The sequence below is a fragment of the Diospyros lotus genome, chromosome 3, assembly GCF_014633365.1.
Source record: "Diospyros lotus cultivar Yz01 chromosome 3, ASM1463336v1, whole genome shotgun sequence".
NCBI lineage: Eukaryota > Viridiplantae > Streptophyta > Magnoliopsida > Ericales > Ebenaceae > Diospyros > Diospyros lotus.
The window spans coordinates 41,763,356-41,790,627 of record NC_068340.1 but is presented as its reverse complement, the minus strand read 5'-3'; the positions used below and the strand labels follow the sequence as shown (position 1 = coordinate 41,790,627).

Genomic DNA, 27,272 nt, shown 5'->3' with positions numbered 1-27,272 from the left:
TAACTCGACATGACATTCATTACAAAATTAATTCATAAGCGTCTGACAATAAATACAATGTACATAATTCTTAAACTACTCATATTACAACATAACATGATACATTTACTCGCTTCTTGACGTCTTGCGTCACTACATATCACCAATCTCAGAATCATCTCTGCAAGTCCCACCTGGAACGTTGAATGTTCCAGGGGCGAACCCAAGTTAGATGATGAATCATCTAAGTAACGGTATATAATGCTATGTCATGTGTGTGTGCAATGTCTTTCATCGTAGGTGTCAATTGCACCCTTCATGCTGCCTACCATTTTTGTGGCCCCTTCTTTCGAGACCGAGGTGTGTGGGTGCACCATTGGTAAAGCAGCGGTGCCAGTTCGTACTCCCTACGGCCATAAATGCACGTGATCGATGATATCAACGTGTATTTATGCATTTCATAGTCATGTATGTAGTCTACGTGATGGATACATATCAGGGTATGTCAATATGATGAAAACATTTTCGAGGAAGTACCACTTACCTTCTAGAGCTTATCGACTACCTCGATATCCGTGCCTTGTCTCGTGCATCACCTCAATTTGCGTGCCAATCTCAAAATTTGCACAAGTCTCTTCAACTTCAGCCTCAAAGTACCCTAATCACCATAATTATTTAAATAAACATTAAAACTTATTTTTTTTCATAATTTCTGGCATTTTCTATAATTTTCTCTCTATTTCTTTCTATTTTTCCTCAATAAATATAAATTAAATATTTCTAAAATATTTTCTCAAATATTTCACTACGAAAATTCATAAAATAATATTCTTGAATTTCTAAAATTTTCTAGAAGATTTTACTTACCTTAACTCAGCATCTCCGATTTTCTCGATATGCGTGCCCTATCCTTGAAACGTGTGCCCAGGCCTTTTTTCTCGTCAAAATCTCCGGGATATTACTGAAATATCATTTCCTATTTTTGAAATTTTTTCAGAATTTTTTTTCCTTTTTTTTCCATTTTTTTTTCTTTTCCTTTTCCTTTCTTTTTTTTTTCTCCTCCTTCTTCTTCCTTTTTCCTCTTCCTCTTCCCGCGCAAACTACAACTTCTTCTTCTTCTTCTTCTTCTTCTTCTTCTCTTTTCCTTCTTCCTTATCATTTCTTCTTCTTCTTCTTCCTCTTCTTTCTCCCTCATCTGCTTCTTCTCCTTCCGCCATGGGCGCACGGCCCAACCACCTCTCTCGGTAACTTTCTTATTACAATCGTGCCCTCAAACATAGATTAAATTTGCATTTTAATACCGAAAATTTATAATTAATAATCCAAATCTTAGTTGAAAAGGACAATTTCATCCCAATATGCTTACCAGGCTATTGTTTTATCCCGAAACCACTGAAGGGTTGCTCATTACGCAAAATCGGAGTCTTCCTAGGGTTCCGTTGATTTTTCGGGAGCCTCCTACAACGATTCGGTTTCACAGCCTAAATGGCAGCTGTATTTTAGCTGTACCGAAAATCGTTCCGAATTCGATTTCTTTCGATACCATAAATCCTATTTCGATACGTTCGTCGAGACCATATAATTTTCTTTGGACAACTTCACTCTGAGGCATTCCCTACAGTTGATTCGGTACTTATAACTGCTATCAATTCAATTTTTCGGTATTCTAAACTCATCGAAATTACGTGGCAACTTCATACGAACATGGGGTATTACACAATTGAAGTATTAGACTACATTAAGACGATGGATTGTTGTTTTCCGAATGTGTGGATCGCGTATAGAATACTTTTGACCATACCAGTTACAGTTGTTTCTGCAGAGAGAAGTTTCTCAAAGTTAAAGTTGATAAAATCTTACATTCGGTCAACAATGTCACAAGAAAGATTGAATGGATTGGCGATGGTGTCTATTGAAAGACATATGTTAGAACAAATTGATTGTAATAGTTTAATTGTTGATTTTTCATCCAAAAATGCTAGAAGAGTAAATTTAAAGTGAAATATTGTAAATTTTAAACTATTATTGTGAAAATTTTGAATGTTTTTATATAGTAAAATAAATTTATTTGTATTCATTATATATTATTTTATTTTTAAATATAGGGGGCCCATATAAAATTTCGCTTAGGGGCCCTAACATCTCAGGGCCGGCCCTGATGCAACTGCACATGCTGCGAGAGGGAGAAGCACCAATGAGTCGTTGGCTTGCTTATATTTTGATTTAGATAGCTCCATGGCCTCAACTATTGCTTCCTCCACCAGCCCCTCAATTTGCCCATCCATCCGATCTGAAAGCTCTCCAAATAATCCCAGCTGGCTTGCGAGCCACGTCTCTAAAAGCTGTGACTTGCTCTTGCAAATCTTTTTGCCTTCTCCTGAGGTCCCCAGTCGACTGGGATATTTTATGTGTGTGCATATATATATATATATATATATACACACAAGGATAAGGGAGAGAGAGTGAAGGGCTACATCTATGTTGCACGGAAACAAAAATAGAAATGAAAAACATTTTTGATAGAAAACTAAAATGCATATTTTTCTAAAAAAATAAATATAAATAAAGTTCGAAATGAGAATAAAAAATATTTTAAAAACAAAAAAACGACTTCTATAAAGTATTTATGTGCAACATAGGGCCACACTCTCATTCCGTCTTTCACCCTCCGCCACATCTCACTCTCACCAATACTTTTGTCTATGTAAATGTTTGTTTTATGATTATTCAAATTTTTTATTTTTTTGAAATACATTATTAAATTTATATTTTTAATTTAATTTAATTTTATATTTTAATTTTTTTGTGATAATTTAAAATTTTATTATTTTGATTATACCTTTAAATTTATATTTTTAAATTAATTTAACTCTTGTATTTTACGTGAATAGAATATAACATATATTTTATTATCTTATTTTATTTTTTTTACACATAAAAATAAATGTATTAAATTAAATCAAAAATATAAATTTAAATATATAATCGAAATAACAAAAAACTCGAATAATCACATAAAAAATGTCAAAATATAGGAATTAGATTGGTTTAAAAATTAAGTTTAATTGTGTAATTGAAATTTAGGTTACACAAAAATAGAAATGAGAAAGATTTTTGATACAAAATGAAAATAAAAAATTTGATATAGAATAGAAATGGAGAAACGATATTTAAAAAAAAAAAAAAAGTAAGAAACAAAAATATAGAATAAAGTATAAATTAAAAAATATAAGAATTTTTTTATAAATATAAATTTTATTATTTTAATATAAAAAATAATTATTTAAGAAATTATAAGTAAAAATATAATATGTTAAAGTTAGTGTATAATTTTATTTTAATAATACATGTACAATTAATATAATATGATAAATATTTTTAATGTGTAATTGATTTTTATATAATATTATATATATAATTATTAAATATATATTATTAAAAAATTAATTAATTATTAAAAAAAGAAATGATGGGATGGCAATTGAGGAGATGGGTGTGATCCCTTCTGCCGCCTGCCAAATGCATTATATATATATATATTATTAGTCGTCAGAACACGGGAATTTATTGATTGTCAGAAACGCGTTTTTCTCGCTTCTGTTTTGCTGTCGTCCGAACACGGGAATTTATTGATTGTCAGAAACGCGTTTTTCTCGCTCTGTCATGCTGTCGTCCGAACACGGGAATTTATTGATTGTTTTTTCTCGCTCTGTCATGCTGTCGTCCGAACACGGGAATTTAACCATTTTTTTTATCAATTTCTTTTTTAAACTACGCTTCGTTATTGACCTCCTTGACAAGAGGCTTGTTAAATTGAAGAATGTGATCCAATGATCAGAATATTAGACCTTAATATCACTAATAATATTTCTAAAATTCTTTTCAAAAAAAAACATTCTACTTTCTTAAGACTTAGATTACAGAACTTAGATTAGCAAATTATTATTATTAGATCTGATTAATCAAATAATTATCACATTAATTAAAATATCAAGAAAGGATTGCCCAACTTTCTCAAATTGATTATTTGTAGTTGTAACCACTAACGAGATAAGAATAGTAGTCGTTATTAGTACCATATTCTATAATCTATATATCTATGTATGCAACTTCTAACACTCAATTATGTAAATTAACAGATCATGCTTTATCTTAAAGAATTCATAAAAAGATTGATCGATAGATCTTCATTTAATGAATCCTGTACATAGAAGAGACAAAGTCAATAAAGGAGCTCAAGTCAACACACATGTGGAAAAACAAAGGTCTGCTAGTGTAAACAATTGGACCTATGTTGTGTGTTTCATTGGGTTTACTTTTCTGATTGACAAAGAACTATATAAGGATCAGGTGTTTCGTTTTGATCTATTCAACAGAGGCGCCCAGCTATATATCAATATATATGTATAATGTTATATATTGTACTATATTAATAACAATTTTATACATTTAAACCTCAAATTATATCATAAATTTATTAGGACAATTCTCTAATTGCAACTATGTCCTTAAATATCGAATTTATTTGCATTACAATACTGAAAACGTAAAATTAATAATCCAATTCTTAGTTAAAAAGGACGATTTCGCTCCAGTGTCTTTATCGGACTGTCGTTTCATCCTGAAACCACTGAAGGGTCGCTCTTTACGCAAAATCGAAGCCCCCCTAGGGTTCCGTTAATTTTTCGAGAGTCTCTTACAACAATTCGATTTTTCAGCCTAAATGGCAGCTGTATCTTAGTTGTACTGAAAACTGTTCCGAATTCGATTTCTTTTGATACCATAAATCCTATCTCGATACGCTCGTCGAGATCATATAATTTTCCTTAGATAATTTCACTTCGAGACATTCCCTACAGCTGATTCGGTACTAATAACTGCTATTAAGTCAATTTTTTGATATTCTAAACTCATCGAAATTACGTGACAACTTTATACGAACATGGGGTATTACATGATTTCCTTTTAATATAGTGCAAGCATTATCATGCATATGCAAATTATATCCTTTCTTCATAAGATGACCGACACTAAGCAAGTTACTTTTCAAACTCGGAACAAAATAAACCTCAGACATTTTCTCAACATTTCCAAATTTTGTTTTAAAAGAAATCTCATCAACAGCTTCAATTTTATGAGTACTAGCATCACCAATCATTACTTCACCGTGATCAATTCTAGATAAACTAGAAAATAATTTTTTATTACCTGTCATATGTTTGCTAGCACCACTGTCAAGGTACCACACTTCATCATCCGTGCTGTCATGAGAAGCAAGCAACAGAGTCTCTTCATTCTTGTTTTGATGAAAGAAACCTGTTTCATATTTCTTGTCATTAGCTTGTTTATGCCAGCAATCTGTAATTTTATGTCCAGGCTTGTGGCAGTAATCACATTCAACATAGTGACTTTTCTTGTCATCTGCTTGTTTGTGCCAGCAATCGGCAACTTTGTGTCCAGGTTTATGACAATAGTTACACTCAATATATCCACGTCCTCGGCCTTTTTGATAACCACGATCTCCTCTTCCTCTTTGTTGAAATTTTTCATTATTGTCATTCTGATTACTATCATTGTGCTGATTATTTCTTCCTCGTCCACGAGAACTTGAATCACCACGTCCTCTAAAATTTTTACCTTTGCCTCGATTTGATGATTCACGACCTCTTGTAGTTGTAACTTGAGATTTAAGAGCTTGGTCCGGTTGTTTCAATGGGGGATACAACAAGTTAATCTTTACTTCAAGGGCTTTCAGGACTCCTTGCAAATCTTCCAAAGTTAAGCTTTTGAGATCTCTTGTCTGTTCAATGACAGTACCAAGCTAAAATATTTTTCTGGAAGAGAACGAAGAACCTTTTGAATAATCCTGAGATCATCCAAAACTTCACCATTTGAGGCCATTTGATTCACAATAGAACTAACTGTTGTAAAATACTCTGCAACACTTTCATTTTCTTTCATCTCTAGTTTTTCAAACTCTGATCTCAAAATCTGAAGCCGTACATTTTTGACTTGTTCATCGCCTTTGTAAGCCTTTTGCAGAATCTCCCAAGCCTGTTTTGATGTTTTTGCTTTGCAAATTCTCTCGTACACCACTTTTTCTATAGCGAGATTAATTTGATTCAGAGCATTTGTATCCTTCTTTCGGTACTCCATCAAAACTTTCTTTTCAGCATCACTCAGTGCTTCTTCATTCTCAGGTTCAACAAAACCTTTATCAACTATATTCCACAAGTCAAATGCTTTCAGCCAAACTTCAAATCTCCCGCTCCAATAGTCATAATCTTCTTTATTGAAGATATGTGGAAATGGAGTGGCTATATTTCTTGTTGCCATTTTTTTTTTTTGAAAGCTCTGATACCAATTGAAGGCTTTAGGATAAAATTGAGAAGTATGAACAAGAAAATATGACAGGAGAGCAGTTCAACTTCTTCTATTTTCAGCAAAAACAATGTTTGGCTTGTATAGCCATTACAAGAGAAGTCTAAAAGACAAGTAAATAAAGCATTACATTCTCAAGATAATTTAATTCAATTAAAAGAATTTTGGATCTTCCAGAATGTTGAACTTGGGGTTGACGAAATCTTTAAGCAATTTTGGTTTAGAGTTCCAACAAATCTATCCCTCATTTATAGATTATAGATGTACATAAAAGAGGATTTAAACAAAATCTCGAATTGCATTACTAATATCATTTAACTTGTTAAATGCGTAAATATGTTGTAACTCAGGATTGAATTAGCAACACAAAGACGTCTAAGCTACATTGCAATGCACAAGCTGCGAGAGGGAGGATCACTGATGATGGAGATTAGATAGCTTCATGGCCTCGGTTATGGCTTTTTCCAGCTCTGCAACTCGCCTACCCAGGCTATGCATCCAATCCAAAATCTCTCCCTAATCTCCCGCTTCATAAGCCATCACTGCAAGGGGTGAAACCCAATTGTCTCCAAAGTCCCCGGCTTGCTGCTGCAAATCTTTCAGCCTCTTCCAGAGGTGCTGGGCCGGCTGAGACGTCGTCTCGAGCTTCCTAAATGCCGTCGTGAAGGTAGCGGTGGCGACTAAGGCGAAGGCGAAGAAGATGAGAACTGCCATTACAAAAGAGACCCAGGAGCTAACATGGGGGTAGTTTAATTAGTGCGAGATGGATTGAGGCAACGCCATGCAATATGGCATGAAAGCTTGAACACAGGGCATCCTGATTTTAACCGAAATTACCAAAATGCCCTCTCCGAGGAGGGCCCTAAGAACAACACGTGGTTAGTGACGTCTCATACTTAGGTCAAGGTTAAGGGATTTTCACGTTCAGGCCCAACATTTAACTTGGGGGTATACCCAATTCAAACAAAAGATTCAGCTCGAAAGATTGGGTCCAAGTCTAGGTATAAACCCCAATTCATGTCACCGTTCATTGACAACTACCACTAGTCTTAAATTCAATCATTTACGTGAGAGATCATAATCAGTTATCATACACGAATCCAATTATCACATGACATGATTGTGATTTTTCGCCAACTTTATAGTGTGTCTATACGAAAACATAAATTTCAAGAGTAAGATATTAAATGGATTACATCGTTATTGTCGTCATTTTACTTTGAGATTCATGGTTAACTTAATTATTAGAGAATATATGACAAATAGAATCCGATCCTCTTTTTGTAGGTCGGGTAAGTACTGACTAAATTCATAATCAAGTATAGTCACGAACATCTCAAGATTAAGAAAACCTAGTCAAGAATTGAAGCTCAAGCGAGTCTAATAAAAATCAACTCCAAAAAAAAAAAATAAAAAAAAATGAATTATGGACCTTGCATTAGCAAACTAATACTATTAGATTTGATAAATCAAACAATTATCACATTTATTAAAATACTAAGAAGCGATTGCACAGTCTTCTCACACTGATTATCTATAGTTACAGCTGCAAACGAGACAAGAACAGTTATTAATACCATATTCTATGATCTATATATTTATATATGCAACTTCTAACCCTGAATCCTGTAAATCAACAGATCATGCATTATCACAATGACCCAGAAAAAGATTTATCGATGGATCTTCATTATGTTCATTTGATGAATCTTGTACATAGAAGAGACAAAGTCAATAAAGGAGCTCAAGTCAACACACTTGTGGAAAAAGAAAAGTCTGCTCGTATGAACAACTACGCATGTTGTGTTTCATTAGGTTTACTCTCCTTATTGACAGAGAACTCTGTAAGGATAGATGGTTCATTTTGATCTATTCAACAGGGTGGTATCTAAGATTTAGTATTAGAGGTTGTCGCAAAAAGTCGAGTTTGATTCGGGTTATTAATGGATCATCATTTGTTAAGTCTCAATCGGAATCTAATGTGTTAATTTATTGAGTCAAGAACTCTCAATCTAAATCTGAATATGTTAACTAAACATATAAACATGTTAAGGTTAACATGCATAAATTAGGTTAACCCATTAATCTATTTAAGTATTTATTTAAATTTAAATACTAATTAAAATATTAAAATTCAAAATAAAATAAAGTAACTCATAAATTACTAATTAAGTGACTAATTTCGTTTTGATTCTTTTGCACAATTCAAAATAGTCAAGACATAAACTAAGAATAGCACATCCATCATTCATGATACAATTTGAAAAGTAATCAAAATATTAATAACAAAAGCATATAAATATGAGTAGAAAGTGAGAATGGAAATTGAAAAAGTTGTTGAGGGTATTTTGAAAATAAACAAATATTTTAATTAATGGGTCATAATAGATCGATTTTGGTTTCGAAATTCATGTCGACCCATTTAAACTTACATTATTATAGAGTCGATTATGAGATTTTTCAGGTTAACATGTGTTACAGGTATTTTTTAGACCGCACTATATGAGTTGGAAAGAGTCCAGTGGATCAAGCCCAATCCTTCGAAGCCTAGTAAGTTTTGAGTTGAGGACATTAGGGCGAGGTTGCAGGTTGCTTCGACTGGGACTAGATCGTGGAATGCCTCGAGCTGCGAGACACACCGTCAGGTTATTCAATTCGCATCATGAAGAGATAGCGAATTTATTGGAAACGATTAGAGAAGAAGTCAACCTTCCTAATCTAAGGCAAATCGGATCCCTGCAAATGCGAAATCCATTCCTGATTTGGTGAAGCTAATAAGGAAATATTATCTTCATGATATTATCCTTCCATTTTGAATTTTATTCAAATTGTAAACACTCTATACTATAAATAAGGGTCAAAAACCATTATATGCAAGAAAGAACAATAATATACTGTTACTTTGTTGAAATAACTAAAGGGATAGTTATGGACTAGATATCGTTCAAACCGAACCACATAAAAAAACTTCCTTGCGTACTTTATTTTACTTTCTTTTTCCTTGAAATTGTGTTTACTTTCTCAGTGTGAACAAACGAATCAGGGTCGACTGATTCCCAATGTTGAAAACATGTTATTAAGACAAACTCAAAAAACTCTTCTCAACTCAATCTAATAATGATCCAAATATGTTATAAGGGTTAATCCAAACTCACTAATTTCTTATCGAGTTTGAATTGATCATCAGGTCAAATGATCTATTAACAACCCTACTTAGTAACATGTCAGTGTTTGCCAATTAGATTTCAAACACCTTTGCTTTTAAAATACAGTTATTTTTCTAAAGGATGAAGTTGAATTGCTTTAAAGCAAAAACAAAGAATCCCTACTCTATGCGTGTGCAGAATTGTTACCTTTAGATGATTTGATATACACATTTAAAGATATTCATTGTGACATTAAAGGGCATTCATTTACATATAGAAACTTGAAATCAAATGACTGGAATACACCAAGTAACGAGTTTCACAAGCTATGAAATATTGTTCACTCTAGTTGACATTACAGGCAAGGACTTCAAATGATGCAAAACTGGACCTGTCTGTATAGTGTTCAGCTGTTCATCCCGTAAGCCGAAATGGTCATTGCCTAATGGAGCCCTGCAATGAGCAGCAAAGCATGGTTATGAAATGATTTTCGCATTGATTCTTCATGAAAATTCTTACCATATTCAAGCCCAAAAACAAAATATGAATTAAGAGAAAAGAAGGAAACAGACAAATGTAAAATTGCTTACTGTAGAGCAAGTAGTATGCAATTATAGGGAAGCTTAGACCATATACAATGGCTCCAACTGCAATCTGGGAAACTGACTTCATCTGATTGCTGCTGATTGAGCAAGACATCTCAAGAGCCTGAGAAATGGTTTTCTGGAAGTCAGCAACGTGCCCGCTCAGCGAATTCAACCTATAAACTTGTCCGTAAGTCCCACTAGAGTTCGAGGTTTTGAGTTCGTGCAAAAAAGTGATCATCTCGATCTTAGCTCGAAGAGAAGTGACTTCATTCTGCAACTCTATCTCCTTCCAATGGAGAGTCTTAGTACACTGAGAAATCCTCTCGGATTTTCTTGAAGTCACTGTGAAGGCAACCACGTTTCCAGAGAAGAATGAAAGTGCCACCAAAACAGAGACTTTTGCCGCCACATAGGGATAGAACAATTGGAGAAAGATGGACTGATGGAGGCAAGGCCATGGAACAGCATTAGTGTCTGAACATTGTTTCCATATGTGGCGGTTGCTTCATTTGCATCTTTCCAAAGCTCGTGTGCCTCTTCGCATATGCTGTTGATCCTTCTCTTCACCGATGCTTGTTGAGTATCCAATCGATTGATGCACCACTCGAGTGATTCAGCTGCCTCAGTTTTTGTCAATTCGTTGGAAAGTGAGGTTGAAACTGCAAAGAACATGAGTAGTCATTGTAGTTTTGAAGCATCTAAGAACATCTTATGCAAAACAAAGCAAATCACAAAGCCACACTACAAAAATGGGGGTTATTCCCAGTGTCTAAGAATAACTCTCTGCCACAGGTTAAAGCTCATCGCGCTTCTAAATGCTGGAAAATATTACCGGAGCTTAACAACATTCATTCATAATGATCAATTAACAGCCAGTTATATGCATTGTCACCTGTATCTAGGCTGTTGGCTTCTATGCCCGTTGAAAGAAAATATTGTATTTGTTAGGATCTAACATTAAGCTTGCAAATGAACATCCTATCACCCATTAATGTATCAAACTCACCATCACTTTTCTTGTTGCCATGGGAGGCAAATATTCCTACAAAAATAACAAGAAAAGGAACAATCATATTCTTATTCAAGTATCTAAGAAATGGAACATAATGTTTATAGTACAATTAAATTATATACTCTTTAAGAATGTTCCACCATTCAGCTATGTGAGGGAATTTTCTAGCCCTGATTTCAAGAATCTATAAACCCATTCTGTTCTTCAGTATGAATCTCACATCCTTATGACTTCAAGCAAGATAAACCCTAGATTTTGCAAGAAAATGACATGAATGTATGGCATGTTCACACATAAAAGTACACTTTGAGTAGCTAATATTCAAATTTTTATTAGATTTAAGTTAAAAGATGACCATTACAGAACCAAAACTAGCTCCAGGACGTTTAAGTTTAGCGAATACGGGTTTAAGTGTCTTGGACTGACTTTGTATAACAGTTGAACTCAGAAGACTAATAGCCTGAATTAGTGCAATCACAATCGTCGGATCCATCTTGCCGTCCTGTTGTTGGCCTCGAGCCCAAATCTTGTTTCTTGAAGGCAACTTCTTTCACCCTGCGACAGATTAAGTTGATTTTCCACAAACTGATGAAACGAAATGTCAAAGAAGAACTTGCCAGGATAATCAATAATGTTAACTACAGTTTAAGCTCCCATAGTGATCAAATCTAAGAGTTACAGATACTTGCCAGAAAAACCAAGTTCATAAGAACACAAGATACCGTCCCTTTCCCATTTTACTTTGTCATTCATCCATCCAAAAAAGAATCAATAATGATTTCCTTAAGCCCAATTCAAAACAGAAAGATCAGAATTCAATTTATTTACCGCTTTGTCTGTCTGATTTCAGCCAGAATGTTCAAAATGGGCAAATCAGCTGAACATGGAAATTAGAAAAAGTAGAAATTACTTGGATCTTTTTTTCATGATTTCTGTTCATTTATCACTAACACCTATATGATTTCTATTCAGTATATTGACATGTTCATACATGTCAAGAGCAAAAGGAGAGAAGAGTTTCAGTTTCATGAACCCAGAAGATATTTTCATTTTCTGGGAAAAAAAAGCTTATGGAAAAGGGTTGATATCTTACCAGTTGGAGAGTAGTACATCATCTGCACCATTCTTCCATCGAAGAAATGGAAACAAAGGTGCACTCAGAGGATACTGCAAAAAAGAACCACGGAGAAAGGTCAAGTCACAGCAAGTCTTTGTTTGTATGGTGGACTGTGTCTGCGTCCGTTTTTTACTATTCTAATGACAGTCTCAACCATTTATTTAGTGCCCATTTGCTTATCTGAGCGTAAGATTGACTTCGACACCGAGTGAATCTTACAAGATATTTTATCTAGGCTTCATTATCTAGGCTTCATATCGAGTCTTTATCTTATTACGTAATATTGACCAATAGAGTTGCAAATAAGTAGAGCAATGTTCACTGTTTAATTCAACTCGTTTAAATTCATTTATTATGATAAATAATATGAAATTGAACTTAATTTTGAAACTCGATTTGTAATTGAACTGAGATTGACTTCAGTAAAATTTGACTCGTTAAATCTCATGAATATATTCAATTGGATATTCATAAATCTATATAATAAGGGAGGATGGTTTTTGAAATCTATAGACGAATGTGAGGGAGACATTTTTTTAGTGGTTTAGATGAGTTTTGAGTGTTAGTGAATGGTTGGGATTAATTTCACTTCCCGCCCAATATGAGAGACATCTTTCACTCTCTTACAACCCATCCACCCACCCACTCCCTCAGTCACTCTCTCTCTCCCTCTCTCTTTCTCTCTTGCAAACCCAGGATCCCCGAACCCAACGTCTGCCATGGGCGGTCACCAACCCCCCCGGTCGGTCGACCGCTGATGGCCGCCACCAACCCCCTCTCAGCCATCAACGTTCCCCGAACCCATCGGTCGTCATGGGCAGCGGCAGCCAACGCCCGCCCCTCCCCCCTGCTAGCCGTCACCAACCCCCCCTCAGTTCTCAAACTCAACAGCCCATTTTGGTAAGATATCTTGTGATTTTTGTTGTGTATATGTATCTGTGTATATGTATGTGTGTGTTGTGTGTGTGTATGGGTGTGTGCAACGGCCGCGTTGTGTGTGTGTGTGTTCTGTGTGTGTATATGTATCTATGTATATGTAGCGGTTTCTGTTCAGAGAGCTGGGGATTTGCAGAGGCTGTTGCCCCTCTTTGTAGATGCCGATCTGTCTTCTCAAATCGATCGGCTTCGTCTGAGAGTCGATGTTTCAGTTCTCAAACTCAACAGCCCCTTTCGATAAGATATCTTATAAGTTGTCCAACCGATTTGTTTTGTTTGATTGCGGTTTCTGTTCGTAAGAACTGGTTTCCAAATCGAAAAACAGATCAGCCGTTGCTTTTCGTTCTGTCAAATCTCCGTTGCTTTCGGTTCGGAATCATAAAACAAATCGGTGAATCGGAGAGTGACTGTCAAATCGCCGATCTTTCCCACTATTTCTCGCCTCAATCTCTGTATTCTTTCCCACTAATACTTAAAGATGCAAATATTAGGTTGTATTAGGTTGATGGAGTGGAAGTGGAAGAAACCATTGGATTGAACAAAATGTCGCAGAACAACTGGGAAGCCGACAAAATATAAGTGTTATTTTTAATCTTCATTACCTTCTGTTGTTTTAAGTCATAGAAATTTAACTCAGCTTTGAGTTTGAATTTCTTGAACACCAATTTTCATTGTCAGATTCTGTTTATACGAAGATCACTTTTTCCCCTGATAAAGCTAGATGTGTATATCCATGATTACTTTGACCCGTACCTAAAGGCATATAAAAGTCGTATGCATTTTATCATTTTCCATTTTATTGTTGTACATTTTCCAACTACGGATTTGGATTGATACAATGACATGTTTATATTCATTGTATTGATATAGTTGTTTGTGTATGAAGAATGGTGTTGTGGTAATTAGTATATAGTTGGATTTTAGTGTACATATGACATGATTTGATTATGATTATGAAATATATAAGTTTTGTAAATAGGTTGATTAATTTCACTGCTTTGATTATCATTTATTTGGACCATCTTGATCGGTCCATATGATCTGTTTGTTGAAGATAGGGGCAAAAACGAGCTGTAAATACATGATCGCGAGCTGCGGCTTTGGTGGGTCTATTTCGATTATTCCTAATTTTGCTTTGTTTTCCAGCTCTGATGGCAAGCATATAGCTCCTTGAGCTTCTGGGTTTTTGTTTTTAATGCTTAACAAGGTTTTGGGTTTAGTTGGCTGAGGTTTTCTTTGGTGAAATGGGCGTTTGATGATGAAATGGTCTCAAACCTCTGTTTTTGGGTCGTTTCTTGCTTTTGCTAGGCTGCCAAACTAAAATTATGCAATTTTCAGGCAGCGATTTGAGAAAGAATAGCACTTTTGCGAGATTGCTTTATTCTATTTTCAGTTTGGCAGGCGTTGTTCTAATGTATTGTCAATTTATTTTGCTGTAAAAAGAGACAATTTGAATATTCCCTCAGAATTTTCTCTGCAGCAATTTGCTTTTACTTTTGAGAAGAACCCTGGTCTCCAATGGATCTTTCAATGCTTTATTTATGAGTAGCTTTAATGTTAGTAGCATTTAATCTACTATGTAAATATGATAAATTATCCAATTGCATTTTTAGTTCTAATTTCTCATCAAAAATAAAATAGAATAGAATTCTGGTGCTAAGCTGAAGTGTAGTTAATGTTTGGTGTTTGACCCCTCGCCCCCTTTATTTTTTTCACTCGTGGATTACACTGCAACTTGGGATTTAACTTTCTTTACAAAGACTTACCATTTTACCTTTTGTTTTCATCATTTTTTTTTTCTTCTAATTTTGCATTTGGGGAATTTTAGTTATATTAACTTCGAGAAGAATCCTCACTTTTTTACCATATAATTTATTACAGATGGCTGATAATTATTGCAGGCTTGATTTGAAAAATGCCGCACTTGCAAGGTTGAGTGCTGTGCATAGGAGCCTTAAGGTTGCCAAATCAAGCGTGAAGAAGAAGAAAAGACAGGTAGGCTGCTAAGACCAACCGAGGTAGGAAGTGAACTTAAGAAGATGTGATTTTTGCATGATTTATGGACGCGTGGAATGTTTGAATTTTCATCTTTTTTGCTCTTTCGAAGCTATTTTTCCTTTTGACTTGAGTAGATCAAGTTTTGAAGTGGAAATGAAAGAGATGTGGTGTTTTATGACATGATTTGATTATGATTATGAAATATATAAGTTTTGTAGATATATTGATATATTTGTTGTATCATATTTTCAGAGGATACTCTGTTAAATTTTTGACAGAGTATCCACATTTTGACCCTTTTTATTTCACTAAAGTCACGACATTAAAAATGATCAAACGATTGTTAACTTAATGCATGTTTATATTTATTATTTGATCATTTCGTATTTAAGAATTATATACATTGTCTTCAAACAGTGATATAGGGTGAGTTTAGAGTTTTAATTTAGTACGTGTCTGAGTTCAATACTTTATTATTTTGCGTTCAAATTTAACGTTTGATTTTTTTTAGTTGCACCGTGCCTTCAGGCACGGGTTATTCCTAGTACTAATATATTCGATTATAAATTTGTAAAAAAACATATGCGATTCAAAATTTGTGATAGCTCGTAAACAAACTTATTTATAAATATTTTAATAAATTTATTTATAATTTTTTAAATATATTATTTAATATAAAGTTATTAAATTTTAAATTATTATAATAATATAATTAAATTGAATATATTTAGTATTATTTATCTATATTTGGATATTGTCTCATGTTTCATTGTCTAGGTTGAATGATCTAAACTTTTTAAAATGCTGGGTTAACCCGACATGAAACCAAAACCAACACTATCTAGTCGACATATAACAAGTACACATATACATGAAAATACTTAATATATCTATTGTAATATATATATACTAGGGATAACCCGTGCCTAAAGGCACGGTGCAACTAAAAAAAATCGAATATTAAATTTGAACGCGAAATAATCAAAAACTAAACTTGGACACATACTAAACTGAAAGTCTAAACTCACTTATATCACGTATATGAAGACAATGTGTATAGTTTTTCAACACGAAATTATAAAAAAATGAATATAAACATGCTTAAAGACATGGTGTAAATAATATTAAAATTAAAATGCATTATGTAAAGGCACGGAATAGATGTATCTTTAGAATAGAGGCACGTGTATTTAAATAAAAGACACGGTGTAAATAATATTAACAATAGGGGGAGGCGGTCAACAGGCGGAAGGGAGGCGTTGGCGGCCGCCCATGACGATCGCTGGGTTCGGGGAACGTTGATGGCTGGGGGGGGTTGTTGGCGGCTATCAACGCCCGGCTGGGGGGGGCATTGGTGACCGCCCATGGCGGACGCTGGGTTCGGGGAACCCAGGTTCCTTGACTTTCAGGGTTCGAGGAACCGAGGTTCCCTGAATCCCGAGTTCCTCAAACCTCGGGAGTCAGGAAACCCAAGTTCCCTGAATTTTGGGGTTCAGGGAACCTGGATTCCCCTCTCTCCCTCCCTCCTTAGCGGCCATGGCGCTCGCCACCCTCTCCCTCGCCCGCTGTCGTTGATAGCTGCCCCCCTCGGGCATCGTTGATGGCCACTTCCCCCCTTCATAGTCGCGAACGCACACACACACACACGCAGACACAAGTATACGCTAGTGTATATACAATGTTCAAGTGACTTTTATGCTTACCTCATGAATGTAAATAGTATTAAGGTCACGCTTATCGCGAATAACAACATTAAGTATCACTAATGTCATGTACTCTCAATTTAGTTACACAATAATGTGAAATTAGCATTTAGATTGAAGTTTTGCAATTTGATTTATTATTGATATTGGGTTAAGTGAGCTTCCGGGCAAATTGTGCTTGAAGTTTTTAAGGTATGATGATGATGATAATAATAATAATAATTTTATTTTTAGTATAATTTTAAATTTGAAATCAAAAAATAGAGAAATCATCCTACATAAATTATGAGGATTATTTTTGTATTTTTTTTATTTTATGAAGAGATTGTTTTTAGTTATTTAGAATTAAGAGTATTATAATATAAATTTAATTAAAACTAAAGCTATATTATATGAAATAAAGGTGAAAAACAAAATTTAGAATTAAGTGCATCAGCATGTATATCAATGTCATTCTCCTTACATATAAATTTGAACTATGGTGTATTTAAAAGTATGATTTCTCAAATTTGATTAATAATTTATGTGCTACATTTAATTAATAGTTTTCAAGAACTACAGAAATATATACTAATTAATTTTAATTTATAATATATTGTGAATAAAATTGAATCAGGGACTACAAAAATGTATATTATTTGAACTATCAATATATACCAAATTGAACCAATCAATTCCTGAAATAATTCATACATAATCAAATTGAATCATATATTACATGCACAGTGAGTAATACACACACACAGTGAGCATCAAACGAAGAAATGTACACAGTGAGTAATACACACACACGCATCAAGCGAAGAAATGTACACAGTAAGTAATACACACACACTGAGCTTCAGGCATACACACATAGTAATATATACATACACACAATGAGCCACACACACAGTTAACTTCAGGCATATACACACAGTGAGACAAATCAATACATACATAAAATCTATATACATAAAATATATACACACACTGAAGCTACACACACATTGAGCTTCCAGCGGTCCTTTTCGTCAGGCTCGGTCTTCTTCCTGTAACTCACCCGTCGATCGCCATCGAGCGCCACCGACGGCCGTGATTTCTCGCTGCCGTTCTTCTCTTGCTTGCTACCGCTTCACCTTCGCCATTGTCGACGGCCTACTCGGCTTCCTCCTCTGCTTCCTCCTCCTTCGCCGACTGAATGTCTTCGTCATCCATTGCTGCAAGTAAGCTTCACAGCAAACCTAGATCTCAAGTTGGGAGAGGCAGTATGGCCGATGGGGGACGACGGCGATTGAGCGGCTGCCGGTTGGGCGCAACAGGGGGGGCGGCGACGATGGCGTGAGTGGGTGACTGTGAGAGAAAGAGAGAGGGAGAGAGAGAGAAGAGAGAGAGGGAGAGAGAGAGAGAGAGACAGTGTGTGCGTGTGTTAGCGGGTTGGGCAGAGTGTGTGCGTGAGGTGAGGGAGGATGGGATGGTTTTGGGGGGAAAAAGAATTGATCTGAGCCATTAATCTTAACCATTTATTGATCTCAACCATCCAAAAATGTCCCCCTCACATTTGTCTCTCAATTTCAAAAACCTTCTTGCTTTATTATATAGATATATGTGTGTGTTTGCGCACGCGTGCATGTGTATAAAAAAGAAATAATTGTAGAAAAAGAATTTATCGGAAAAATATTAGGAACTCGTCAGTGGTTCTTGACGATGAATTAGGGTAGAAAGGATAAGCGAGTGACGATTGCAACCATCCATCTTCTCTAACGACAACATGTTATTTTATGCCTGCAATAATTTACCTTTTTTAGTGATAGTGATCGCCTATGACCATTCACCTTTTCTAATCGAAACGATACCTGCAATCATTCCCTTTCTTCGTTGTCTACAACTGTTTACGTCTACATCTGCTTGCAACCATTCACCTTTTTCGATAATCTATATTCAATGCCAAATATTGCTAGTTGCTATTGTCGCTTGCCAACAAGCGCTTGAGCTAAACTTGACTCAATTCGATTTAATTGCATTTGCAACCTTTATCGACTAATGTTATAATTTTTAGTCATTTAGGACCAGATGCAAATGCAAATTTCTGTTTTATGTGAAGGAAAATGTAGTGCAAAAACGATAAATTAACTTACAATACCAAAATGAAAAGGGAAAATGAATATATATAGTTTGAAGAGACGACTTTTAGTGCATGGCAATGATATGATATAAAATGCGGGCAAAGAATAGACCCCTTTTTGAATCTTTAAAGAAATTAAATCTTTTTTTAATCTAAAATATTTTAATAGTACTCTTTTGACTATTTCATTCAGAAAACAAAGATTTATGGTGAGAATAAGATTTAAACTCATACTAATATATAATATTTAACATCAAATCAATTATACCACTGTATCCAAATTCATCTTCATATAAATATTGCCTAAACAAATTTTAAATTTTAACTATCAATTGCATTTCTTAACTTGCACGTGCATAGCACGTGTTGCATTCCTTGTTTTTATTGAAAAATATCCAAAAGATTATGTAAAAGCTTGACTCAATACAAAAACAAACAAACAAACAGTGAAGATTGAGGACTCGTTTGGCAAAGCAATTTATTCGTTTATAAGCTGTATCAACGGCTTATAATTTATTAAGAAAAGCAGTGAGATATTTGGGTACATCTCACTAACATTTCGCAAAAGCTATGCGTTTTGCAAATGTTATTGGGAGATAGCTTTTGCAAAACGCTAGTTATTTATAAGTTGGGTTGATCAAGTATTTTATCATTTTATTCTTATATTTTTATTAATTTCCAATCATGCCATTCTTCTTCAACCTCTGTCTCTTATCGCCTTGTTCTTTAGCTCTTCTACCCACTACCATTGTCCACTGCCATCACCCCCACCGATTGCTTCTTAGCTGCCATCGCCTGCATCGACCGTTGCTCCCATTGCATCACTGGTCATCCGTTACCCTCATCTTCTCTGTCCGTGTTTCTTTTCCATGTTGCTGTCATGGCCGATCGAACTGTTTTATATATATATATATAATTATCATATTTATATATAACAATAATAAAGATATATAATAAATATATTATATATAATTTATCAATATTTAATAATAAAATTTTACATTATTTAATAATATATCTATTTTCGTCTTTTTATCAAATTGTAATAAATTATTAATTCTTTTGAATCAAATACATAACTATTAACTAATAGATTAAAAGTAAATTTATTCAAATATATTATTAGTTTAAATATTATCTAATTTAAATATTATAATCAGTTTAAACACTGTCAACTTAAAAACTCTAAAAAAACAAAAAACCTACCCAAACTAAGCCTGAAAACTGTGTCCAGGGACTTGATTGCTTCATAGTTCATGGTTCACCTCCTCAGGGCAGCGCCCTTGATCCCAGACTCCCAGTCCTTTCCGCTGTGGATTAGCATTAATAGACAGCCTTGCAGAATGGTTGAAAGCAGCAGCTGTGACAATTCATGAACTCATGGCCATGAGAAAGACAGACAAGAGAATATATTGGCATATATATATATGTGTGTGTATATATACATTTATAGATGTAGCTCTTACAGTGGGATGTGTAGAGGCGAGCAACCAGATGAAAACAAGCAACTGCACAAGCTGCGAGAGGGAAAGACCAGGGATACAGCGCCCACGTGCAACTGCACAAGCTGCTAGAGGGAGAAGCACCGATGATTCGTTGGCCTGCTCATCTTTTGATTTAAATAGCTCCGTGGCCTTAGCCATGGCTTCCCCCAGCCCCTCAATTTGCCAAAGAGGCAGTTTCTTTCCCCCCTTGTGAGGCTTGCGGTTTTGAAAAGCTGTGACTCGGTCCTGCAAATTTTTCAGCCTTTTCCTGAGGTCCCCAGTCGACTGAGATATTTTCTTGATCTTCGTCAATGCCGTCCTAAAGGCAACCGCGAAGGCCAAGAAGAAGAGAATTGTCATCTTAACCTCATCGGTGTAACTTAGTTGGAGATAGATAGAGGCAACGCCATAAAATAGGCTAAGTAGCATGAGTGCTGTAACATGGCTTCTATAAGAGTTGACTACTTGATGCTGTTCCGTCCGAATCCTCTTCCCTTCTTGCGTCAGATTTTCAGCCTCCTCCTTGAGTGACGCTAATTGTTTCATAGCACCATCTGCCCAAAAAAAAAAAAAAAAGAAAGAAATATTACATATATCTTGATTTTTTATTTTGGGTCTGCTATGAAAGTTAGACCCAACTCAAATAATTTGAGAGGAGACCCAAATAGAACTTTTTTTGGGCAGCTGAGGTGGGAGGGGACAGTCGAAGAAGATGAGTTCCAGGCAAAGGCGAAAGCAAAGGCAAAATTCACTAGCAAAGGCAGACGAGTTGCAAAGATCAAATATAGCGATGGCGGCAACCAGCAGAGGCTGCTGCGGCAGCTTCTTCGGTGGTGACCAGCGGAGGTTGCGGTGACGACGACAACAGCTTCTTCGGCAACGACGAGGAACAGATTAGACTGATTTGTGATTTTGAGATTTTTTTGTATTTATTTTTGTATTGGATGAGTGATTATGTATTTGTGTATTTGGTTATTGATTTGTGTATTTGATTATTGATTTTATGTATATATGTATTTGATTATTGATTTTGTGTATGTGTACGTGATTATTAATTTGTTTATTTGATTATTAATTTTATATATGTGTATTTAATTATTTTATGTATTTGATTATTGATTATGTATATTTTAAAATAAATAAAACTAAATTTTATTAAAAAATAAATGAAATAGGGAGTTTATAGAAAAGATAATAGGAAGTGTTGTTGGAGCAGATATAATTTTCAAGATAAAATCATAATATGAAGTAAATCGTTTATAATATAATAAAAAACGAGATAGAAAACATTGTTGGATATAGCCTAACAACATCTAATACAAAACAAAGCAAATCACAAAGCCACGTTACAAAAAACAGGGTTGTTTCCGATGTTTAAGAAGAACCATGTACCACAGGAAAAAGCTTATGGCATTTCTAGATGCTAAAAAATATTTTCTACGCTTAACAACATGCATTCGTAATGATCAATTAAATGCGAGTTATATGCATTGTTACTTGTATCCTTCTTGTTGGCTTCCGTGCATGTTGAAAGAAAATATTGTATTTGTTAGGATCTAACATTAAACTTGCAAATAAACATCTTGTCATACATTAAAAAGAGTTGATTGATCCCCTCGGGACCGAGCCACATGGCTAAAAAATGAAACTTAAGTGCTTGTCGGTCATCCCCCAATGAGTTGTGCACGGGTTCGAATCCTTAGGTGCACATGCTCTCACGATTTACTTTCTCTACCGAAATCAAGAAGTTGAGCCGCGGTGCACACCCATTATAGAGTGTCATCCAAAAAAAATAAAAAGAATTGATTGAACTTAAAAAAAAAAATTAACTATTTCTATTAATAAGTCACAACAAACAAAAGAACTATAACCCATTTATATATCAAACTCACCATTGCTTTTCTTGTTGTCATGGGAACCCAATTTTCCTACAAAAAAAAATAACAAGAAAAGGAACAATCATATTCTTATTCAAGTATCTAAAAATTAAGATAGAGAATATAATAAAAAATTGAGATAGAGAACATTGTTAGAGATAGCCTAACAACATCTAATACAATATAAAGCAAATCACAAAGCCAAACTACAAAAAAGAGGGTTGTTTCTATTACTTCAACATCTAAGAAGAACTCTGTCCCACTAGGAAAAGTTTCAGCCGTCACGGAGTATTTAACGACAATTTTTACCAACCATTCGAGTAATCGCTGCTAAGTCATTTTTTGCAATGGTTTCGAAATAGTAGCAAAAGTTTCAAAAATTTTGAATTTTAAAATTCAAAAAATTTTAAATTTTTTACAACCACACGCGAGGGGTGGCCGATTTCAAACCTAGGACCTCCACGTATACGCGCACGAAACCATCTGATCTGCAAAGCCTCCTTATTATATATTCGTGCATATAAATTATATATTAATCTAACTACTATTTTTTATAATTAAATTTTATATTTTTTAATATAAATTAAAAAGCATAAATTAATTGAATTAAATTAAATAAATTAAAGATTAAAAATTAAAAAGAAGATTTTATATATTTTTTAAAATTATTAAAATTTTATTAAATTTATTTTTATTTTTTAAAATTAAAATTTTTAATGATTTTACAAAATTGTTGCAAATATTAAATAATTTTTATTTTTTAAAAATTATTTAATTATTTTCTTAATTTAGCGATAATTTTTTTAAAATCGCCACAAAATTAAATTTTTTAATGAATTTTGCGGCGATCTTGAAAAATAGCCGCAAATGTTAAATTATTATTTAAATTTTGAGACGATTTCTCAAAAATCATCATAAAATTTAATTTTAATTATTAAATTATTTTTTGAATTTAGGGATGATTTTCAAAAAATTGCCACAAAATTAAAATTTTTAATGAATTTTGCAATGATTTTTAAAAAATGTCGCAAAATATTAAAAAATCTCACTCAAAAAACGTATTCTGAGGCAGTTTGTAAACCGTTGTAGAATACCATGTTTTGCAACGATTTTTAAAATCATCACAAAAAATTAATTTTTTTATAATAAATTACTTATCCTACATTAAAAAGAGTTGATTGAACTTAGGAGAAAGCAAAAAAGATTGATTGTTTCTACTAATAAGTCACAACAAAGAAAAGAACTATAAACCCGTTAATATATCAAACTCACCATTACTCTTCTTGTTGCTATGGTAGGTAAATGTTCCTACAAAAATGACAAGAAAAGGAACAATCACATTCTTATTCAAGTATCTAAAAATCAAGCAAAATGGACCATAATATTTATAGTACAATTAAATTATATACTCTTTAAGAATGTTCCATCATTCAGCTATGTGAGAGAATTTTCTAACCCTGATTTCAAGAATCTAATAAACCCATTCTGTTCTTCAGTATGAATCTCACATTCTTATGACTTCAAGCAAGATAAACCCTAGATTTTGCAAGAAAATGACATGAATGTATGTATGCCATGTTCACACATAAAAGTACACTTTGAGTAGCTAATATTCAAATTTTTATTAGATTTAAGTTAAAAGATGACCATTATAGAACCAAAACTAGCTCCAAGACGTTTAAGTTTAGCTAATACAGGTTTACGTGTCTTGGACGGACCTTGTATAATAGCTGCACACAGAGTAAAAGCTCCTGCAATCACTGCAACCAAAATATCCAACATCGTTGATACCACCTTGTCGTCCCTGCAACAGATTAAGTTGATTTTCCACAAATTGATGAAACGAAATGTCAAAAGTATTGTGCCCAAATATTAAAAATTGCGACTGCATGCATATAATGTCATAAAGATTGTTCTGGAGAGAAGAATTGGAGGCAGCGAAATTGAAACGAGAAGATGTGCACTTGGACAGCTTTGAATGAGTTTGTCCACGCAGCGCCACTCACTTCATTTGTTAAGTATCCCAGTATCTTATTATTAAAGAAAAAAATAGACAATTAGAAAGAATTATTCAGAATTTTTTCTTATTTTCAAGAGAGATTATTGTTGTCATTTTCTTGTGATTTAGATGAAAATTTGTAATTCTTATTATTTATATAGTGAATTCTTCTATTCTTATTCATAGTTTTTACCCTAATTTATTTGAGAATTTTTCACGTAAAATCTGTCTAATTTTTTACATTATTATTATTTTTCTCAAATTATCAATTGCGACCCTACTCTAATTCGGTGTTATTTCTCAATAAATAGTATCAGAAACTACATTGAGGTGTTTATGTATTAACTTATCATAAAATAAGTTAGATTATTGATCACTCTTTTGAAGGTACTGGATACTATTCACGTATCCTGGGATACTATTCACAAATACAATTATTTTTTACATGAAATAATGTGAGCTAATTTTGTTCTCAAAACAGTTCGTGATAGAAGCAATGACGGCAAAATTTGAGATTGAAAAGTTCAATAAGAGAAATTTCCCATTGTGGAAGTTAAAGAAAAAGGCTATCCTAAAGATAATTGATTAGCGGCCATAAGTGATAGGTCGAGAGACTTCATAAATAACGATAAGTGAAATGAGATGGATAGGAAAGCTATTGTAAATCTTTATCTAGCACTAGCAGATGATATATTGTCTAGCATAGAAAGAAATAAAACAACAAATGATATTTGGAATATCTTACAAAATTGTATGAGGCCAAATTACTTCACAAGAAAATTTTTCCTAAAGAGAAAATTGTACACTTTACGGATGTCAAAATCTACTTATGTGACAAAGCGCATCAACTCAACTCACATCATTAGGTTAGAAAATAGATCATGTTCAAAGTTTGCACAAAATTAAGAAACCAGAAAAAGATCTTCATATCATATATATTCATTTTGTTTGAGACGCACAAACAGTTGGGTTTTCTCAGGAAGAAGATGGGGGTGATATCTTACCAATTGTAGGAGTTGGAGGAAATGCCACAACTCTTCTTCAATCAACAAGCAAAGATCTATGTTGATGTAGTTTACAGAGAGCAGTAACCAGCAAGCAAAGAACTAGATTGATGTGTGCGCGCTGTGTGCATATATATAGAGTGACAGAGAGAGAGAAGGGCCAGGTCAATAGAAGAGAGTAAATGAACCAACCAGTGGAAAAAGAGTAGATAGAAGAGAGAGAGAGAGAGAGGAAGCGGTGGGGGGCGGGCGGGGGCGGCGCGGGAGGGCCAGGTCAATACAAGTCAACCCACTGGTGGAAAAATAAAAGTATAATCTAGTATAAATTTTGCTCAAATATATAATATGTATTTTATTATCTTATATCTAAAAATATAAATATTAAATTAACTCCCATTGTGATTAAAGTTGATTTTCCACAAAGTGATGAAAAGAAATGTCAAAGAAGAACTTGCCAGGAAAATCAATAATGTTAACTACTGTTTAAGCTCCCATTGTGATCAAATCTAAGAGGTACAGATACTTGCCAGAAAAAACAAGTTCATAAAGAACACAAGATACTAACCCTTTCCCATTTTACTTTGTCATTCATCCACCCAAAAAAGAATCAATAATGATCTCCTTAAGCCCCAATTCAGAACAGAAAGATCAGAATTCGATTTATTTCCCCGTTTCTCTGTCTGATTTCAGCCAGAATGTTTAAAATGGACAAATCAGCTGAACATGGAAATTAGAAAAAAGAAGAAAGTACTCGGTTTTTTTTTTTTTTTTTTCATGATTTCTGTTCATTTATCAATCTTTCAGGCAAAGCTAACACTTATATGATTTCTATTCAGTATATTGACATGTAAGAAGCTACAGGTTTTGGGATATTCAAGAGCAAAAGAAGAGAGAAGAGTTTCAGTTTCATGAACCCAGAAGATATTTTCATTTTCTGGAAAAGCTCCAGGAAAATGTCTCTATTTTCTGGGGAAAAAAGCTTGTGGAAATATCTTACCAGTTGGAGAGTACATCATCTGCACCATTCTTCCATCGAAGAAATGGAATAAAAGGAGGACTCAGATGATAATACAAGAATGAACCACAGAGAAAAGTCAATCCAGCAAGTCTTTGGGAAAAATGAAAAATAAAATTAAAAGAAAAATATTTGTCAGAACGTCTCAATCGATCAACATACAATTTCTATCACCCAGCTGTAGATCAATAGATCATGGTTAAAGTTTACACAAAATTAAGAACCCAGAAAAAAGATCTTCATATCATATATATTCATTTTGTTTGAGACGCACAAACAGTTGGGTTTTCTCAGGAAGAACATGGGGTGATATCTTACCAATTGTAGGAGATGGAGGAAATGCCACAACTCTTCTTGAATGAACAGGCAAAGATCTATGTTGATGTAGTTTACAGAGAGCAGTAACCAGCAAGCAAAGAACTAGATTGATGTGTGTGCCTCTGTGTGCATATATAAACGGAGAGACAGAGAGAGAGAGAGAAGGGCCAGGGAAATAGAAGAGACTAAAAATGAACCAAACCGATGGAAAAAGGGGTAGGTAGAAGAGAGAGAGAGAGAGAGAGAGAGGACGCGATAGGGGGCGGTCGGTGGGTTGGTTCATACTAAAAATGAACCAACTTTAGTATGAATTTTGGTTAAATATATTTTTTTATTTATTTTTATATTTTTATAATTTTTTTTAATCACACTCTTAAAATTATATTTTCAAGTCAATTTAATCTCTATAATTTGACATTTTTTTTTCATGTGACAATTTAAACTTTTTATTATATCGATTATACTCCTAAACTTATATTTTCAAATGAATTTAATCTCTATATTTTGACATAAATAGAATGTGATTTGTACTTTACTTTTTATATATATATATAAAAAAATAGGTGTTAAATTAACTCAAAAATATAAGTTCAAGAAAAAAAAAAGTCAAAA

General features: G+C 33.9%; 2 protein-coding genes across 2 annotated transcripts in view; both read right to left on the bottom strand.

Annotated features, from left to right (window-relative positions):
- The window catches only part of LOC127797980 (uncharacterized), a 78,197-nt gene extending 65,927 nt beyond the window's left edge, over positions 1-12,270 (bottom strand). Inside the window, exon 1 of the mRNA XM_052331237.1 lies at positions 12,199-12,270. The gene's annotated coding sequence lies outside the window, so the exon portion shown is untranslated. The remainder of the gene's footprint in view (positions 1-12,198) is intronic.
- The window catches only part of LOC127797979 (uncharacterized), a 61,832-nt gene extending 35,037 nt beyond the window's left edge, over positions 1-26,795 (bottom strand). The window contains exons 1-5 of the mRNA XM_052331232.1: positions 26,661-26,795; positions 24,043-24,128; positions 23,597-23,632; positions 22,340-22,375; positions 20,430-21,001 (exon numbers count right to left, since the gene is read on the bottom strand). Coding sequence (XP_052187192.1) covers positions 20,430-21,001; positions 22,340-22,375; positions 23,597-23,632; positions 24,043-24,106 — 708 coding nt within the window. The 5' untranslated portion in view covers positions 24,107-24,128; positions 26,661-26,795. The remainder of the gene's footprint in view (positions 1-20,429; positions 21,002-22,339; positions 22,376-23,596; positions 23,633-24,042; positions 24,129-26,660) is intronic.
- Positions 26,796-27,272: the final 477 nt, after the last annotated feature.